This window comes from Podarcis raffonei, chromosome 2, assembly GCF_027172205.1.
Source record: "Podarcis raffonei isolate rPodRaf1 chromosome 2, rPodRaf1.pri, whole genome shotgun sequence".
NCBI classification, from domain to species: Eukaryota; Metazoa; Chordata; class Lepidosauria; order Squamata; family Lacertidae; genus Podarcis; species Podarcis raffonei.
In genome coordinates this window covers 67,103,222-67,123,591 of record NC_070603.1, presented here as the reverse complement: position 1 = coordinate 67,123,591, position 20,370 = coordinate 67,103,222, and the positions used below count along the sequence as shown (strand labels likewise).

General features: G+C 43.7%; 1 protein-coding gene across 2 annotated transcripts in view; it reads left to right on the top strand.

The window, feature by feature from the left end:
* Positions 1 to 20,370, top strand: part of ADAM19 (ADAM metallopeptidase domain 19) — a 50,916-nt gene that overhangs the window by 26,233 nt on the left and 4,313 nt on the right. Inside the window, exons 6-22 of one of the 2 annotated variants that reach the window (XM_053377117.1) lie at positions 1,325 to 1,517; positions 1,999 to 2,064; positions 5,170 to 5,241; positions 6,180 to 6,346; positions 6,975 to 7,059; positions 8,145 to 8,284; positions 8,935 to 9,112; positions 9,743 to 9,832; positions 11,774 to 11,969; positions 13,075 to 13,183; positions 13,886 to 14,087; positions 15,301 to 15,378; positions 16,286 to 16,394; positions 17,473 to 17,614; positions 18,285 to 18,369; positions 19,361 to 19,588; positions 20,180 to 20,320. In XM_053377117.1, the coding sequence (XP_053233092.1) occupies positions 1,325 to 1,517; positions 1,999 to 2,064; positions 5,170 to 5,241; positions 6,180 to 6,346; positions 6,975 to 7,059; positions 8,145 to 8,284; positions 8,935 to 9,112; positions 9,743 to 9,832; positions 11,774 to 11,969; positions 13,075 to 13,183; positions 13,886 to 14,087; positions 15,301 to 15,378; positions 16,286 to 16,394; positions 17,473 to 17,614; positions 18,285 to 18,369; positions 19,361 to 19,588; positions 20,180 to 20,320 (2,281 nt within the window). The remainder of the gene's footprint in view (positions 1 to 1,324; positions 1,518 to 1,998; positions 2,065 to 5,169; positions 5,242 to 6,179; positions 6,347 to 6,974; positions 7,060 to 8,144; positions 8,285 to 8,934; positions 9,113 to 9,742; positions 9,833 to 11,773; positions 11,970 to 13,074; positions 13,184 to 13,885; positions 14,088 to 15,300; positions 15,379 to 16,285; positions 16,395 to 17,472; positions 17,615 to 18,284; positions 18,370 to 19,360; positions 19,589 to 20,179; positions 20,321 to 20,370) is intronic. The other variant, XM_053377118.1, reaches the window with a different exon arrangement.

Genomic DNA, 20,370 nt, shown 5'->3' with positions numbered 1-20,370 from the left:
TTATCTGCATTAAGATTTTCACCTCCAAGCACCATTTGAAGAAATGTTCATTAGGTACTCAAGATTCTATTCCTCTGAATTCTATCTTACATAAAATCTCATCATCAATAGACTCATTTCAGTATCTTCAGTTTCCACCGCATGCTTGCTTTCCTGCCTTCTTAGAATCTTATCTCTTTATCTCAACATTATTCTGAATTTCTTCCTTTCAGTGCCAGCATTTTATAGCAATCTTGACATACATGCTTCTTCTGAAAAGCTGTTCTCTTCCATTTACCCGTCGCAAGAACAGAATTCTATAACATCCCATGTTAGCCACAAGTCTGTTGTACAGATATGCACATATTTATTCCACGTGAGATGATTTGACCTCCTGAAATGACAAGTTAAAGAGATTATTTTTATAAACAGGATGTGGTTTCCTTTTGGTCACCTTTATTCAAAGCCATTTGAAAGCTGGGCTGCCATCCAGTCAGGAAACAGTTTTGGCCAATTTTTATTTCCCCCCCAAATCCCTCAATGACCTCAAGTCACTTTAATGTAAACAAACTGTCCAGTAGTGTAAACAAAGCAAATCCTGGCCATTTATGGCTGACATAATACACAGAGCCCACACAAAATAGGAAGCATCGCAGGTGCATGCTGGCCTACTTTCACCCTCCCCCCCCCATTTTCCGGTATTTTATCCCTGGCTGCAAAATGACCATTTGAAACCTCATTTTTCATTTACAGTAGAGTTGGTCCATGTGCTGGCCAGTATCCTTCATGTTGTTCTAAGTCCTTTCAGAATTACTGGAGAAATACAGAAGCTAAACACTTGCATATGTTTGTACTTCTCAAGGGGGGAAGTGAGCAGGTGGGGAAGGGTGTAACTATCTCTAAGGCCAAACACTTCTTCCTTGGTACAATGCACTCAAAACAATCTCATTTGAGAAATTGTTCCCAGTCATTCTGCATAAATAATAACTGGGAGAGCAAAAACACCCAATTTTATATAGGCAATTCTCATGAAACAATACTAGATTAGTTTCCTTTGTTGAAAACAGGCCTTTATACAAATTCAGTAAAAAATTATTCTGCAAAATATACACCAAGCTAGGTGATTATTGGTTTGTATTTATGGAATCATTGAGTTGGAAGAGACCATGAAGGACATCTAGTGCAACTTCCTGCAAATGCATGAATCTTTTGCCCAACATGAAGCTCGAACCCATGACCCTGAGATTAAGATTAAGATGCTCTAGCGACTGAGCAATCCCAGAGGAATAATGAAGTGTAAATACTTCCCTTCCATAACTTCTGCTTTATTGATTTTGTCTTCCAGTGGCCTTATAGTATTGAGCAACAACCTCAGTTATATCTTGGAACCACTGCCTCATAGCCAAGAGCAACACTTGATCTACAGGTCTGAACATCTCAACGTTGCCAGGGGTACCTGTGGAAACCAGCATTCAGGATCAAAGGCTATGGATTGGCTTGGAGAATTGACAAGCCCAGCCGGGTCCAGTTATCGCAGGGTTAGTACTTCTGAATTATTCCGTTGCATCCCAGAAGACATCTGTTTTGAAAGCTTTAAGAAAAACGATGATTCATGCTTAAGTGTTTAAAGTACTTCACTTGTATTATCTCAATAATCATGGGAACAGCAGTATAAAAAAGGCCACATCATTATTCCTAGATTACAGATGAAGGACTGAGGCTAAAAAACAGTAATTTGCCTTAGGTCCACCCCAGGAAAATGAAGTCTGAGCTGAAAATCCATAACAGAACTTCTCCTTCCTCTTCTTTGCCCACACGTCACCTATACTGTCCTCAAATCTGAGCTGAAGAGGTGGGGTTTTCTCTTGAAATTATGAGGACTACAAACAGTTTCTAATTATTTCAGCATATGTGACATTTTTGAACCTCACAAAATGAGTACATTTTTAATAAAAGTGTTTTTTGGATTTCAAAGAGCCTCATGAAACAGTTTGGGATGTGTCACTTTTGTCACCATAGGTGAAGAGGGATGACCAACAGTCTATGAAATACGTGGAGCTCCTTCTAGTGGCTGATTATGCAGAGGTAAGAGGGACGTGGATTTATACCAGATCCAGAATCAAACCCAGGATAGACAGTTCAGGGCCAAACTATTATTACATGTGAGATCAATGATCGGACCTTCTGGTGATTTGTCTTTTTACTTAAAAGGAGCTGTAGGGGGATCCTGCATCCATATCCCCATCCCTTTGGTGTTAATAGTAACTTTGGAGGCTGCTTTAAAGTAAAAATACAGAAAACTATGACACAAAATCAAAATATCCTGCTCCAATTAATATGTTAATTGGACCTGGTGAGCTACCAAAAATAGCAAAACAGGAATGTTTTGTCTTGGATTGTTTTATTTGATGTTTTAATGTGTTTTAAAATGCTTTGATATTTTTTTCTTAGAAATACAAAGCGGTATAGAAATAAAATGAGTATAATTTATGTGCGTTTTCCAAACCTGATTTAACAATGCTCCTTATCCCAGATCTGTATACTTTTCTTTTCCTGTTCTTTTAGCTGCAGACCCTTCTGCTGAAACATGTAGCAAAGGATCAAACTGTATTGAGAGCACTCATATATTTCATATTGTGTATGTTAGCAACTGACAGAAATGTAAAAACATCCTGTCTGCATGTGCCTGGAATCTGTTTCTAATCAGTGACCTGGAGCTAGTTGGGTCTTTGTCTTGTTAACCATCCCCAAGAGTATTAGGTCATTCACGCATCTTTTATTTTAATGGCTTTTTTTCCTGGCACACTCTTCTCCTAAGATTTCATCGCTGCTCATATAATTTATGTCAAGGTAACTTGATCCTCTCTGCATAACTGGATCTCTTCATAACTGTTGTTTTCCCACTTGCAATTTTACAATTGATGTAAAGGGCACATTCCCACTGTTGTGACATATCTGTGTGTCTGCACACATGCACATACAAACAAGGCTTCCATTATGCTATAGTTTGTCTCTCTGAATTCTCTATGCATAAATATCATGCATAACAAATGTGTTTAGTTAATCACAACTAGTGCCATTTGGATTTTACAACCAAAACTGCAATCCCACTTGGGCCACTGGCTGCAAATTGTTCCAAGCAGAGTAGACAAACCACTGCATTTTTCTCAGCCTCAGACAGTGGTGGGGTACCTCTGGCCCACTGATCTAACTTGTAGACCTGTCAGGTCTGTTCACTTGTTCAAGTCATGGCTCCCTGCCCTACATATGTGGTGCCAAGTGTGAGGCAGGAAAGGATGTGGCTACCTGTCAAAAGCAGGGTTTAGAGCAGTGTTTCTCAAGCTTGAGTCCTCAGCTGTGGTTGGACTACAAATCCCATCATCCCTAGCTAGCGGGACCCAGTGGTCAAGGTTGATGGGAGTTGTAGTCCATCCACAGCTGGTGACCTGAGTTCAAGAAACACTGGTCTAGAGGCACTATTAATCAGCTGGTCATTGACACCTGCAAAACTCCCTGCCTATGCTATTGTGGTTTGATTTCAAATTGTGCAGGCAAAGGAGAACATTTCACCTGGTGATATTGTAATGTCAGGTAATTGACAGGTAGGCGCTGAGAAGCTGAGCAGGTGGTGTGAGAAAAATAACATTCTGGGTTTTCTGGTTGTTTGCTCACTCTCCTTTTACTAGACAAAGTGAATACAGAAATACATAAGGAGACATCAGATAGAAAAATAGGCAACCTTTTCCCCAATCGCGCCCTAAAAGGGGGGAAAACCCACTTCACAAAACAGACCCACAAATAGTAGTTGCTTGGATCAAGCAACCTATGTTCAGTTAACAGACAATATTTTAAGGGACATGCACATCACACCCGTTTTTGGGTGGTGTTTTTTTGCAGACACCGCAAAGCAGAAGCCACATCTGCTCTGCGGTGTCTGCAAAAACCAGCACGGCAATTTATGGAGGTTGCTATGCAAACATCTGGATGGGATAAGTTGCCCCGAGGCTAGTGTGGGTGATGCAACCAGCAGAGCTTGAGGGACAGGGATTAGAACACTGACTACTAGATAGCATGCTGTGCATTTGAGGAGAATACAACTAATCCTGCCAAAAACGTATAGGCGGCATTTCAGGATAATGTTACAACTGTGTTCGGTCATGTAGGACAGAGAGATTGTGCTCTTTTTATAATTACAAATAGCCTGATACAGAGGAATAACCAACACTGGTTAGTGGGCAGTCAGCTGCAGCAAGAAACCATTAGCATCTATGCCATCTGGACTGTTCTTCCATGAGCCCCACTAATCTGTCAGGGGTGAGTGGTGACACTAATTCTGCTAGGACAGACCGGGTGACCAGAAGGGTTTCTAGGCTCTGCTATTCTAAGAGCTGGTTTTGATTTCGGTGCCATTCTGATGTTGCTGTGTAAGCCACATCATAAGGGCTGTGTACCTCCATAAGGGCTGTTCACCCTTTCCATTTCTAAAATTAGAGATTATTACAGCGGTGCCTGAAATGCACAAAAGTGCCTGAAATGTGCTCCACAAATTTGACCATATAAAGACTATGCTGAACTTTTTATCTAAAGAATTCGAAAAAATTATTTAAGTGTTTTCTGGAAGCGCAGAGTAAAGGTAAAGGTAAAGGTACCCCTGCCCGTACGGGCCAGTCTTGACAGACTCTGGGGTTGTGCGCCCATCTCACTCAAGAGGCCGGGGGCCAGCGCTGTCCGGAGACACTTCCGGGTCACGTGGCCAGCGTGACAAAGCTGCATCTGGCGAGCCAGCGCAGCACACGGAAACGCCGTTTACCTTCCCGCCAGTAAGCGGTCCCTATTTATCTACTTGCACCCGGGGGTGCTTTCGAACTGCTAGGTTGGCAGGCGCTGGGACCGAGCAGCGGGAGCGCACCCCGCCACGGGGATTTGAACCGCCAACCTTTCGATCAGCAAGCCCTAGGCGCTGAGGCTTTTACCCACAGCGCCACCCGCAGAGTACAAGGAAATTATTAAAGCTTGTAAATGTTCGTGGGATAAATTGAAATGTGAGTTTCAAATCCCCGGTAGTTGGGCAGTAAAAACAGGCAGCTCCTCACGTGAGTTAGGCCAGAATCTCAAAGGAATAAATTTCACAGAGTTAGGAATGGCAGTGATATTTTATGGAATAATTCTGAAATGCTTTTCCCTCCCCAGTTTCAGAAGCATAATTATGATCTTCAAGCAACCAAAAATAAGTTACTGGAGGCTGCCAATTATGTAGATAAGGTGAGACCAAATAGCTACGTTTTATGAGAAAACTGCTTTTTTTTTTAAAGAAAGATGCCAAATGCTAAGGACTTAACTACATGCTTATAAGTGAATATTCGCTTTTTAAAAAATGAGAAAAGAGTTTGGGGAGTTTCATTTGTTGTTAAAAAAAATGGCGGGGGGGGAGTGCTTAACTTTCACCCCTCCCATCATTCCAACTTTCATCCCAAGGTCGCTGTTCTCCTGTGAAGTTCGAAATGTGTATTTGAATAATTTTAGTAGTAGCTTTAAGAAAGATATGAAACTTAAGATAAACCAATAATTAGTTAATTTAAGATAAAAGTGTGTATTGGCAACAAATAATATATAAATGAAATAAGGAATGGACGGGAGGTTGGGTCTATAGTCTAAGGAACACTTTTTGCTTTATTGATTTGTAATTAATATTGTCTTTGTTACTGTTTTGTTTGTGTTCTTGTTTTGTTTTTCCCTTTTTTGGTGTATCAAATAATAATAATAATAATAATAATAATAATAATAATAATAATAATACAAATGTGTATTTCATAGGACAAATTTGTTGTATGGGGGAAAGCCACTGCAGGGGACATTTGAAGGAGAAAAATGATTGGCATGTGAAAAGATTAAGAACCTAACCCTATGCTGTTTTTTTCTTTACATCCCCTCTCCTCCCAACTGCTTTTCCAAATATTTAAGCAATCAGTGGCAAATTCTGAGCATTTGCATGTAATGTCTAGTACAGCTTTAAGAATCACAAAGAATTCAGTTCCAACTTTTGCTGCATGTTTTATGTACATTTATTTCCCAAGGAGAGCTAGGTAAGGAAGAATGGGGTGTACTGTATTCTAGGAAGATGTAACTCACATTGGAGCTATAATATGGTAGAAACAGAGGCATGTGATTAATTCTAGCTCTTCTTTTCTCCAACCTCTTAGTTTTACAAATCTCTGAACATACGAGTTGCTCTGGTTGGGCTTGAGGTTTGGAATGACCACAATAAGTGTGACATCTCGGAGAACCCACATTCGACCCTGTGGTCTTTTCTTGCTTGGAGGCGTAAGCTGCTTATGTACAAAAAGCACGACAATGCCCAGCTAATCACGTAAGTTCTTTTTATAGGAATAATATGACTGCTGCTCCAAGTTCTCTAGTTACTAAATGTGAACTGGTACTGTTCTATGTAACTGTGTTGATACTAGTCACACTTTAGTTGTGTGCCCCCATCCCTGGTATAAAGGACCAAACGCAGATCCTGTTTCAAAAATACCTGCAACAACTTTCATGTCTTGCCAACCCCTACTGTAGAAGATTTGCATTGGTTCGTATTGACTTGTAATTTTTGGAGAAAGCAATGCAAGCTGCAAATTTAGGCTTAATTTCCAGATTTGCCTCTAAAATGTAACTGCATGCATAAACCAATTCAAAAGGCTGTTGTTTGTATGATTCCTTTAATGTTTGCAGTGTTTAATGAACCACTGGGATCATTGCTGCTTATCGGAACGGTGCTGGGGTATAGCAGGGTGGTAGTGAGATCAGGGCAGAGTGGGAACACCTACTGTATGTGGTGACCCTACCAGAGCACTGCACAGCCCCAACCTCGCTGCCACCCAGCCCTGTCCAGGTTTGCTTGCAGCGATGGCAGTGGAGAAAGGGCAGCACAGACTCCTATGGAATGCTGGGCACTTTGACAAGCAGCTCTTCTCTGCAATGTCTCTCCAAATCTGTTTCAGTGGGATGTCCTTCCACGGTACTACAATTGGCTTAGCCCCCTTGATGGCCATGTGTTCTGTCTACCAGTCTGGAGGAGTGAATATGGTAAGCTTCCTAAACTTGACAAAGAGCACAACCCTCCAGGAAGTTGCTGTGCACAAGATCCAGCAAAATGAGTAGCAGCACAGCATCCCACGCTTCCACTGGATACTTCCCATATTGTTTTGTGCCTGATGAAACCACCATCCAGAGAATGCAAGGTCACAAGTTAACATTGCTTGGTGGTGATTCAGGAGACTACCCCTTGCCCCAAGAGCACTCCTTGAGATGACATGTGACCCTATCACAGATTCCTGTGATCATCGTCCCAGTAAACTAGAATTGCAGTTTTATGTACACTTACCTGGGAGTACCACTGAGCACGGTGAAATTTATTTCTGAGTAGATATGCATGGGATCTTAGCTTAAACCATATATGGGGCACATGTTATCTTCCAGGTGCTGTTGGACTCCAGTTCTCAGGGCATCCCTAAGAGGGCTTGTGGCAAATGACATTGTCTGCACCCACCCCCCACCCACAATTCCTTCATCTTCTCCCTGCTTCTGCCGCCCATCCTCTTAATTGTGATGGCAGTGGTACCCCTTTCCCCACCTCACTTCATGTTTTGTCTTGTACTGCTGCTGCAGCAGCTGCCCCTCTGCCCCCCTGGTTTACATTCCCCTGCTTTTTCTGCCACTTTGGTGCCACCAAGGCCCTCTGATCCCACCCTGCCTCGCTATAGGAAAGAAGGTGGTGAAGAGTCTCGCTGGGTGGATGGGAAACAGCAGGGTTGTTGGTACCTAGTACCTATCAGAGTGTGGAGCCTGGGGTGGTCACTCCAGTTTGCCCCCTTCCCAAAGATGTTGCCCTCCCAACTCCTGCCATCCCTGTCCAGGATATGCTGAGATGATGGGAGTTGGGTGTCCCAACAGCAACTGGAGGGGCACAGGTTCCTGATATCTGGCTTGAGTCTGAGGGTAGTTCTTCCCGGGAATGTTGCACAGCTGAGGGAGAGGAGAGCATCTTGCACCCATGCTTCATTGGGCGTTCTGATGGACAGGCCCATCTCCTGTGCCAGATAATACATATTTCTGTTCACACTTTGCTACGTGGTATACTGACTCTCACCCTTGATTCCTTGTCTGGACAGGATCACTCTGAAAATGCCATTGGAGTTGCTGCCACCATGGCCCATGAGATGGGCCATAACTTTGGCATGAGCCACGATGCGGCTGGCTGCTGTACGGCCAGCGCTAGAGATGGAGGTTGCATCATGGCTGCTGCGACAGGGTGAGGTGGCTCTTCTCATTGTTTGGTAAAAACATGCTACGAACTGGGTTGCATTAGAGTGCTTTCCTTTATTTGTGACTGGTTTGAGGAAGGAGCTTTAATCTGAATTATAACTTTGTCAGGGGCTCATCCACACTTCTGAGAAGTTTTCTGCTTCCCCTGTGCTTCTAGCCATGAGCCAAAGTGGTTTTCTGTTTTCCCCGCCATTTTCCCGCTGAATCAGTACAAACATCAATCCACGGAAAACCTGATTGGCGTTTGCCCCAATTCAGCAGTAAAGAGCCAGTTTTTCTGGGGGAAAGCAACACGACAGGTGGAACAGTGGACAAGCCCAAATATAAATCTACCCACCATGTTTTTCACTCTCTCAGAGGTCAGGAAAGCTCTAACAGTCTAGCACTTAAAGTTCAGTGATAAAATGAAACAGCACTCCCCCTCCCCCCCAAATATTTGGTACAGGACAGATTCCTGCTTAAATGCAAAAGGGGCAATTCTGTTGTGCCTGCCATTCACTTGACACAGTAATGATATACCGATACGGAAAGGAAGCATTGTTCTCTGGTGGTTTCTAGTAACAAAATATTTTCTTGTGTCACTGTAATGCATTACTTCCCAATCCATTCAAAACAATGTGCCCTCCTTGCTTGCAGGGACCCATTCCCCAGGGTGTTCAACAGATGCAATATGAAGGAGCTGGACAGGTACCTGCAGTCTGGTGGAGGGATGTGTCTTTACAATATGCCAGATACCAAGACCTTATACGGAGGACAGAGATGTGGAAATGGCTACCTGGAGGAAGGGGAAGAGTGTGATTGTGGAGAAGAAGAGGTAACTCTCTTTGGACTTATTTCATGATCAAAGGGGTCACTGGCACGACTTTCCCTTATCCATGTTACAACAACTTTTAAAAACTAAAACATAGGCTGCAACATAAGAAGAGAGAGAAAATGGAATTATGTTCCAGTGACATATCAGCAACACAAACACTCTCTGTAAACCTGGAATAGTTCTGCCTCTGTCCCCCTCCCACCCCCATAGAATGATTACTGGGCTGTTTGTAATTCCAAATCCCCTTTGCAACTAAAGAACCAAGAGTCTTGTGGCATCTGGAAGACAATTTTTCTTGTGACAAAAGCACAAAACTAGACTAGATGCACAATCTCATGGGAAGCGATTTGGCAATCAAATAAAAGAATGACAATGATAAAATTTATGTGAGAATTGCTGCAGTTTGATAATTCTGGCAGCTCCCAAGCACATTATGGAGGTAGTAATACAGTTAGAAAATGTGCTTGGAGCTCGCTCCAGGTTATTTGTTATGTGTGTGGTTTAAAGACCAACTGCACATGCAGTTACAACCTTACAACCTGCCCTGGAAAGCAGCCCAATGCTCCCTGGTGTTTTTTTGTCTGCCCTGTAAACACAGCACGTGTCTTGTTTCTCCCCCCTCTCCCTTAGGAATGTAATAATCCTTGTTGCAATGCCTCTAATTGCTCTCTGAAGCCTGGTGCTGAGTGTGCCCATGGAACTTGCTGTCACCTCTGCAAGGTGGGGTTACTTGGTTCCTCTCTGTACAGCACAACAAATAAAGGTTTGCTTTCCTGTTTATAGGACAATAACTGAGAAGGAGAGGGAGGGAGACTGTGACCTTGTTCTGTCTTTGGCTGGTTTGCATGTTAGAGTCACACTTCTTTTAGGAAACCCAGATATAAAAAGTACTCCACTTTAAATGGAAGAACACATGCATAGCACTTTCAACAGTAAACTGGGCACAGGGGTTGAAATATGTAGCTTTCCTTATAGTAAACACAGAAACAGCAAACCAAGTGATCAAGCCCCACTTCTGCAGTCACTGCAGGGAGACCTGGTCATTTAAATATGCACAAACCGCTTTTGACAATGCCACAAGTATATTTTGCTAGCGTCAGGCTGGATTTTTATTGAAATGCCTTCTGTTACTGCTGGACAGAAACCTACAGGTGTTTGTGTGCCTAAGCGAGACTGTGAAAGAGCCACCTATTTTCTCGTCTTGTGGGAAACCTACTCCTCAGCCCCAGCCCCCACCCCGCCAGCTGTTTTGGCTTATACTGGTGCCGCCTTGTGTTTATGGGATATAGCAACTGCAAGTGGATGGCTTGTCTTTCAAAGCAGGCAACTGGCTGGTGTGGGGCCTCCCTGCTCGATTCTATTACCAGTTATTGGTATTTCTTTTTCTGCGCTGCGGGCGCTTCAATGCTAGGGAGACAAAACATGTACTTAGGCACACAGAGGCTGTTTTCCAGGGGGATTAAACTGCCTTGTATCTCGCTTAATAGCTTTCTGTTCTGCTTTACACTACCCAAAGCTGAATTCCTTTGCCAGCCAACCGGCTGATAAATCTGTAGCAGTAGGCTCGGGTGGGGTGCAGATGCCTGTGTCTCATTTTACGTCTCAGTTTTCCTAGGCAAGTGTAGTTAAAATAGTCTTGGTATGTTAACTGCTTCCATGCTCCTCTCCAAATGCCGACTTCCATTAGAATCAGGTGCCTGGTGCAACCCAGACAGATGGGCAGCACATCATCATCATCATCATCATCACCACCACCACTGCACATGTTGGCTCTGTTTGTGGCCAGTTTATCAGGTCCAGTCGTTCTCCAGGCAATTTCCATCTTTTTGCAGACAACTGCAACATTTTAATCCTCTCCATCAGTTTCAGGGAATCCTTTGTCTTCCAGATGTTGCTGAACTACAACTCCCATCAGCCACAGCCAGCATGGCCAATGGCCAGGGATGATGGGAGTTGGAATCCATCAGCATCTGGAATGCCAAAGGTTCCCTACACCTGCTCTACATGGTGTCAGCTGCCTACAGCTGGAACAAGGCTGACAATCACCGTACTTTATAGCAGTCACCGTAGCCCTGATGATGGTGAGGAGCAGCTGTTAGTCCTTCAGAGTTCTGCACACGAGATTCATTGTGTTTTGTGTGAGCACGGATACTTCTCTTCTGCCCTGTCATTGTGCTGAAACTTTATGTTGTGCCAGCAGTATATTCCAGGCACTGTGCAGAATACAGACATAGGCTGCTCCCTGTCCTTCCCATCTAACCTGGTGCTGTCTACTCTGGCTAGTAACAGAAGCTCCTCAGTGGTCTTTACCAGCACTGCTGTCTGAGTGAGATCTTTTAAAAAATGGAAATGTTGGGGATCGAACCTATGTCATTAAGGACAAACAAGGGTGCAGCAGTGCCCAGAAGCCACCCTCCTGTCACTGCTGCTGCTGCTGCTGACCAATACAGTGTGCCCACAAGGTTGAGGGACTGCTGGATTGATGGAATAGGTACACCAGTGCATACCTATTCAAACTGGTATTCTATAAAATCATAAACCTTAGAAGAAGTTATGGGAAACCAACAGGCTGAAAGATGAACCTGTTCACTTAAGTCACCAGGTGTGCTTACCTGAGTTTTACCCTGGAGCAACTCTTTTAATTGTTTCCTCTTTCTTTAGTTGATTTCACCGGGGACTCTTTGCCGGGAACAAGCCAGACCTTGTGACCTGCCAGAATACTGTACAGGCAAATCCCCATTCTGCCCTGCAAACTTCTACCAACTGGATGGCACTCCTTGTGCGAGTGGCAGGGCGTATTGCTACAGCGGAATGTGCCTCACGTACGAACAGCAGTGCTTGCAGCTCTGGGGATATGGTAAGGAAGGACATGTGACTAAATGGGGTGGGGGGCTTTTCAAACAGCATGGGGTCTAGGGAAGGGAAGGAGCAAATTGTTCCCCTGCTGATATCCTGAGCTTGAGGGATGGAGCTGTATTAGGACAGAGGAGCAGGGAAAATGATAAATTGGGGAATGGACTTTACATCCATTGAGTCTGCTGTGACCAGATGCTGTGACCAGATGCAACCGTGACTTGTGTGCTCTTAATAGTTAAGTAGAATGAATTTTAGCAGGAGCAGCTTCTCCTATCACAGTGCAGTAGGTTCAAGGGAAATTGCATATGCTAAAATCCCTTCTGCTACACAGCCCTGTCCCCGGTTGAATATGATCAACCTATGGGTCCATACCTTTATTGTGGCTGGTAGCAGTCCAACCAAATGGAACGAGGAAAACCATTCCTTTTACTCTACCAGTAATTTTCTATCCAGATTGTCAAAAACTGAATCTCCTGGTCTCTGAAAATTATGGAAGACATTGCCTTTTAAATAAATATGGTTTTAGCAAACAATTTAATCTTGGTCCCCACTTCCCTATTTCTTGCCTATGATATTTTGAATGGTGGGGAATAGCTTTTTGAATTTCTTCACAACCACGCAGAACAAAAAATCTTTAGAAGGAGTATGGAATTCTCATGATTCCACATACCAAGAAAAGTTGCTTCGTAAGCTACGTGTGGAGCACATTACACATATCTCTTACATTTCCACTGTTTGTAGCAATCCACAGTCATGCTAGCCAGTTTTTCCTCAAACTTGAGTCCTCAGCTGTTGTTGGACTACAATTCCTATCATGCCTAGCTAGCAGGACAAGTGGTCAGAGATGATGGGAGTAGTAGTTCCACAACAGTTGGAGACCCAAGTTTGAGAAACGCTATGCTATCCTGTGCCACAGGGGGAGTGATACTGATGACGTATCTCGTATGCCTCGGTTTCTTAGTGTTGCTGTTGGGTTTTTTGCTCTTCACCTGTAAACGACAATAGAGAGTTCACATCTACTGCCATGGTAGAAAGTTGGTGGTTGGCAGATTTGGGTAAGCTACTATCTTCCACAAAAATCAGTTACATGAATCTCTTCCATGCAGGAGCAAGGCCAGCACCTGACATCTGCTTTGAGAGGGTTAATGCTGCTGGCGATTCCTATGGGAACTGTGGGAAGGATATCAATGGCCGATACAGGAAGTGCAACTTAAGGTAGAAAGCAGATCCAACTATGCTGGGTGGGATTGGTGTCCTTACAGGTTAAAGGCTTAAAAATAATCAGTTTTCTATTGTAACTGGCTGAAGATGACTTCTGGTTTCTTAGGAATTTTGTTAGCAATATTCAGTTGCTTATATTGAATATTTTAGTGAATGTTCATGCCATGTGAACGTAAACTATTCTTTCGGGTCACACTTTTTCAAAATATCCATCCGCTGGTTTTCTGAGTGTGTGGTTTGCATCTAAAGAAAAGCAGCATGACTTGTGAGTAAGCCTACTATGTGAAATGAACTGTGTGAGGTGCTCGTTTGTGAACAAATCTGCTACTTAGAAAAGAGTGGGCCCAGCTGGCCACCGCAGGTACTACTTATTGATGGGTTGCCACCAATCTTTTAAGGAGGAAGCTTAGGTGATCCCTCGTGAGAAACTCTAATGAGAAACTTTATTTCTCAAAACCAAGCCTGACTCTAAGCATTGACTCCTTTGAGGGTGATCCCAAGATATATCCAGGGAAAAGTTGATGCAAATACACCATTAGTTGTGCCTAAGGAACGTTAGCTCCTGGTCCCATAGAAAGTTCTCTGTCTCAGATTTGCTCATTTTGTAGGATGGAAATGATAGTTTCTTGAATGTGAAGAAAAGCTGACACTTTAGCCAGAATGCTCAGGTTCTCATGCACTATTTTCACTTTCCAGAGATGCTAAGTGTGGCAAGATACAGTGCCAAAGTTCTGCTTCCAAGCCTTTGGAGTCCAATGCCGTTGCAATTGACACGACTATCACGTTAGACGGAAGGAACATATTCTGTCGTGGGACTCATGTATACCGAAATGAAGACGAAGGTGACATGTTAGACCCGGGCCTTGTGATGGCAGGAACGAAGTGTGGGGACAGTCATGTAAGTGCAGGTTGCCTACAATGCTCTGGCACCTTTTCCAACTGTGCGCTATGAAGAGAGCTCAGTTTGTTTTGTTTTCAAAGCACCTGAGTGGTGCCACTTTTTCAGAGGTTTGATACAGCTTTGAAAAAGAAAAAACAACAACAAGTGGAACTCTCTTCAGAAATGAGTGTCAGGAACCAGAGCCAGGAGTAGGTCAGAAGAAAAAACACCAGTTCCAGTGAAGTTAGCTCTTTATTCAAAGAAACCAAAATAGCACAGGCCTAGTGATCACAGCAACTCTTCCCAGTAGGTCTCGCCCCAGTGAGGCAGTTGCGAGGGCTGAAGGTCACCACCTTGCCACCACTCTGTAAGGTTCCTCTTCAACTTCTTTCCCCCAGCAGCCTAAGGCTGTGTTTTGTCTCTCATTGCTCTGTCCTCCTAATTTCTCTGCATGTTCTGGGAGACCAGGAAGGACACGGAGCTGGTCATAGTAGGAGCGGGGGACTCCCTTGCTTCTTCAGCAGCTTACTTCATCTCTGTCCCATGCCCCCTTCCTCTTCTGCCTCTGATTCTGGACTGCTCTCTGCCCCATGCTCTTCCTCCTCACTAAATCCTGTTGCCGCTTCAGCTTCTGATGCTTCCTCCTCCCAATCTACTCCCTCTTTTCCTCTGGACCACCCATTGTCGCCCCACCACCACTTCCCCTGGCTCTGAGTCTTCTTCCCTTGGGGGTTCCCTAGCTTGTGCCTCCTGCCATCCAACCAGTCCATGACAATGAGTGTGCTCATTGTCATGTGCTTGTTGGAAAGCAGCTCCATGTGGGAGGGAATGTTCCCAACCCCCAAATTTGATCCCTTGTATCCTTTTGAGAACTGTGCTCAATACAAGGGAATGCTGTGAGGCTTGAGGCTGGTTGTGTTTCACCAGCTCCACCACGTCAAATGTTGGGTGGAACACTACAGATCTGTGAAAGCAAAATAATTCTTGTTCAGCCTCATGTCAGCAGATCAGCAAGCTGTGGAGGGGAACCACAGAACAATAATAAGTGGCTTTTGCCATTCTTCCACCACCTTTTGACTTCTGTTTGTTCCACCACTCCAGCAGCTACCAAGAGCAGCAGTATTATCTGTGGAGTGAAGTAATGGATGCAGCTTTGATTATCTCACAGCCTAGGAATACATTTCATAGTACTGCTTCAGTTTTATCTTGAATGCCTGTCTTCCTCCTACAGATTTGCTTTGAAGGGCGCTGTAGAAACACCTCCTTCTTTGACACTGGAGACTGTGGGAAGAAGTGCAATGGCCATGGAGTAGGTATCTTGGTTTCTGCCTTCTTAATACGAAACTCTGTGCTACTTGCCCATTCAACTAGTGATTTTTATTTCTATCTGTAGGAGGAAATATATGTGATTTCACTGACACATGCAGTGCCTCAGAACACAACCCCTGCATAAATAGACAAACTGATGTGAGCAAAGCTCAACTGGTTCAGACCCTGGCCCGCCTCAAAAAAATTAAAATTTGTTTATAAATCCACTGAAAACTGATTCCTCCTCCATAGCTAGTGTTATTCCAGAACATCTGGAGGGTACCATGTTAGCTACTCTGCCCTGTGGCCTGCTAGAATGGCTTCCTGTACAACTGCATGCATTTATGGATGGGCTTTCAAACATAGATGTCAGATTGAGGTCTTCATGGATTTGTTTGGCATAGGGGGATTGTTGAGTGTTATGTAGACCTTGGATACTATGTGTTGGATGTGCTAGTTGTTCTTCAGCCATGTTGCAGTTTTTGAGAAGAAGCTATCCACGCCCATCATGGCCAGACAATGTTACAGGAAACATTTGCTGGGAGGTTAAAAATAGTGGAAAGTCAGTTTGGTCGCATTTCGGGAATGTGCATATATCCCAGTATACTTTTGAAGGGCGAAAACATATCCATTGGAACTTGGTTGGTAGAAATGATAGGAATTTCCACTGCAATTCTTAGGAAGGCTGGGTGGTATTAGACATGACTTTTTGGGGGTGGGGGAGGGGGAGATGAGACATTCTTCATATAGATGTAGTGTTGTTGAGCCCTAACAGTTGTCAACAGAAGGTGCAAGCGCTCCTTACAAATCCACCCTGCTGTGCTTTTGGATTGGAATGATCATAGTGTGTGATGTTTCTGCTAACAAGGAAAGGGTAATGTCAAATTTCCTCATTGTTCTCTCTACAGATTTGCAACAACAACCAGAACTGCCATTGTTTCAGTGGATGGGCACCTCCATTTTGCAATAAACCTGGGAATGGAGGAAGCCTGGACAGTGGGCCTATGCCTCAAAAAAGTGGGTGTGACTTATGTTATTTGGGGAAATTAAGGAAATCTGAAGGGGGTGGGAGGGAATTAAGGTAACTAGATACAATAGAGGGCAAGGGAACCTGTACCTATATAGCTGAGTGGGTGATGGAATTTGGCAGGCGGAGTTTTTGTCATAACTCCAGATTCCAGCAGCTATAGAAAACTGCCTTATAATGAGTCAGAACATTGGTCCATCTAGTAAAGTATTGCCTACACCAGCCTTTCTCAACCTTGGGTCTCCATATGTTCTTGGACTACAACTACCATCATCCTTGCTAACTATGGATGATGGGAATTGTAGTCCAACAGCATCTGGGGCCTCACATCCTGGATAGTTGCTGCTGGTCCACTACACAGACCAGCAGCTGCTATCCAGGATGTGAGGAAGAAGTCTGTCCAGGATCTACCTGCAGATGCCAGGGATTGAACCTGGAACCTTCTGTTTGCAAGGCACGTACTGTACCACTGAGCTATGGCCCAGAGACTCCAGCTAAGGAGCTAGACCAGCTGCTGGAGATTGGGACACTGTTGAGTCTAAGGCTGACAGACAGGAGCCAATAGAACAAGCTCCCAAGTCACCAGGGCTTGTAGGGCCAGAGCTGAGACCCTCACAGGCACCTTTCCCTGAATCTGTAGGAACCGAATGCATCCTATAGTACCTTACCCATCCACCAGTGCAAGGAGCACACACCTGGGATGAGGCTATGGGATGGAGAGGAGTGCTCACCTTCAGGCCAAAGGGTTGACCCTTTAATAATCCACCAGGGGGTAGAGCCTGGAAGGGGTGGTATGGGTGTAGAGGTGTAAAGCCTGGGTCTGCGCTCAACCTTGTTGGGGCAAATTGCTCTCTTGGAGCTGTCTGTGGTCCTATAACTCTTAACCTATCTTGACTTGTGGCATCTGGCATCTGGGCATGGCAGGTTCCTGGGCAACATTATGACATAGGTAGAACTTACTGAAATTCCCTCTTCCACTCACTGGTCACCATGGCATGGGGGGTGGGGAAAACGATGTGAAAGGAGGACTTATAACAATATTGATATGTCTATTTCCCCCCCCCTCAGGTCCTTTCCCAATCATAATAGGAGTCCTTTCCATCTTGCTTTTGATTGCAATTGGAGTTGCTTTTTGCTGCTATAAATGGAGAGCCAGGCTTGTGCCACTAAAGCAGGCTTTCATTCCTCCAAAGAAAATGCAGCAGTTCAGGTGAATATTTATAGCATGACAGTAACAGATGTGTTTCCATTTCTGATGCCGGGATAAAGAAGTCTGGGATTGCATGTGCAAGTTGCCTTGCGCACCATGCACCTTGGAGAAAGGCCAGGATACAGATATACTGATAAACAAATGTATTTCTTGCATATGCAACAACAAAGATATAGATACTGAAAAGGGAAGGTGTTTAAACTAGTTCCTTTCTTCTTTTAGGAAATTCCAATTACTTCCCACCTCAGACATTTAGCCCATTTAGTGTTCATCATGCAGAGACTTCCTGCTGCAAAATTTAGTTTAGATTTATCAACAGTACTCACTGCCCGTAAATGAGCCTGAATTATTGCAGTTGAGTTGGCCAGATTATTATAATTATTATTTATATTTATATTCACTTATTAGTCTCCTTTTTTAACTTACAAAAAATAAACTCAAATCAACTTACAATATATATTGGCCTCTTGCAAAAACGTTGTTCCAATAATCTAAATTAGGATAGAATGGGAGCCAGACATCTCAGTCTCGCTCCCATTCTATCCTAAATTAGATTATTTGGGTTTGTTGTTTTTGATACATGATTCTGACTCAGCTACATGAAATGGTTAAATATATACCATGAGAGGCAGCTTCCTTGTAATATTTGTTTCCTGTTGTTTTCCCCAAGCAGTACCGCTCCTCCCATTCAGAGTGGTGTGACTGGGCATGCTAACCCAGCCTTCAAGCTGAAAACCCCCCAGGAACAGAGAAAGGTACCTGAAAGCTGAAACTACTTACAGCTGCCATGTTGAATAACACCTGATCTTCTCTATGCAGTAGAACCTTGGTTCTTGAACAGCTTAGTTGACAAACAAATTGGCTCCTGAACGCCGCAAACCTGGAAGTAAGTGTTCCAGTTTGCAAATGTTTTTTGGAAGCCAAACATCCGACATGGCTTCTGCTTCAGTGCAGGAAGCTCCTACAGCCAATTGGAAGCCGCACCTTGGTTTTTGAACAGTTCTGGGAGTCAAACAGACTCCCGGAACGGATAAAGTTCGAGAACCAAGGTACCACTGTATTGCTAACCCAGTATTGATCCATGCTGATAATTCCCATGCATTATAAAACACATGATCCAATCAATCAATCAATCAATCAATCAATCAATCAATCTGCTGGAACTGCAAAGCTGCTTCTCTTGCTACATCCTAGAGACAAAAGGTGAAAGTGATTGTTTAGGGAACCTCTTTGGGCTCTCGCGAGCACCTTTTCTCACGGTAAATGATTGCCTGCACGCATTTGACCCAGCATGAATGTATTAATGTCAATGTTTTAAAGAATTCATTTGTATTGTTTATATTAGATGTAACTCACCCTAAGGGCTTTAATGGAGCCAAGTAGTGGGAGAGAAATTGGAAAAATTCATAAATAAACCCAAGGAGTGCTCAGGGAACAAAATGTATATGGGACCAGGACTTTGTGTACTTTTAAAGAACACACACGCACACTAAAAATTCCTGGGCACTGCAATTTACCCACCACAGGGCTACAATTCCCAGCACCCTTGACGTACTATAGTTTCCAGGATTTTGGGGGGATGCTTTAAATGCATGGTGTTTGTAAGCAGCACTGAGATTCTGTGGTTGGTTAATAAATCTATTCATATTGGGTCATTTGAAGTGTCTCAGCAGGAATAAACCTAGACAATGTAAATGCAGGAGTGATTTTGGAAAGATCACCAGCTCTTTGTGTGATTGCATGCAGGCTATTGGCATACTGAATATCCCTGCAAAGCCTGAAGTGCTCTACTGTGAACCACCTCCAGAGCTCAAAATTCATGCACAACCACCACCACCACCACCACCACCTGCTCTTCCAGCTAACACAAAGAAACCTCCCTTTCTGGGGTACCAGAGTGAGGCAAATAATTTCCCCAAGCGAACTCCTCCAAGCAGGCCAGCGCCACCAGCACCAAAAGTCATTGTTTCTCAAGTGAGTATTTTTATACGGATTGATATCTTTACACCCGTGGAAATAACTTGTTCCCACAGCTTGCTAAAAATAGAGTGAATATGTGAGTTAATGGTGCCTAAGAGCTGATTTTGGCCTTACTATTGGTACATATTAGTAAATGAGGGCTAATAAAACTTTAGTATAGTTAATTCTGCTTCAGTATGGAAAAATGCATTTGGTAGAAGCAGGACAGGTATTGCCCCTCCCCACCAACTGTGTATATCAACACTGAAAAAACACAAGTATAGCTATATTGGCTTACATCCTTTTGCCAGTTGGCTGTGCTTCACATGAGCTCAGCCCCAAACTTTTGCATGTGTTTTCACATGCAAATGAATTAAGGCCATATTTTTCTTTTCTGAAAGGGAAATCCAGACTTTTGCCTCATTACATGCATTTCTGAAGAATAAAAATGCATTGCTCTATTTTCCTGGTGCCTAACATTTCTGTAGATCATAAAGCAGGGAATAAAGATAACACAGAGTTTTGCCCATCCTGGCAACTGGATAGTTGGAAGGTTGTTGTTGTTTTAAAAGAAGATCCCTGCTAGATCTTACTTTCTTGTCCCAGGATTCTTCCAGACCACGACCACCTCAGAAAGCTCTTCCTGCTAATCCAGTTCCTGCCAGCAACAGAGCTGGGTTGCCCAGGATGAACGCAGGAGTACCACCCCCCTACAGTGCTGTAAGGAATACGAGAGTACGTCAGGAGGTGAGGCATATAAAGGACAGCAGGTGCTATTATTGCCCAAGGGCTATGTA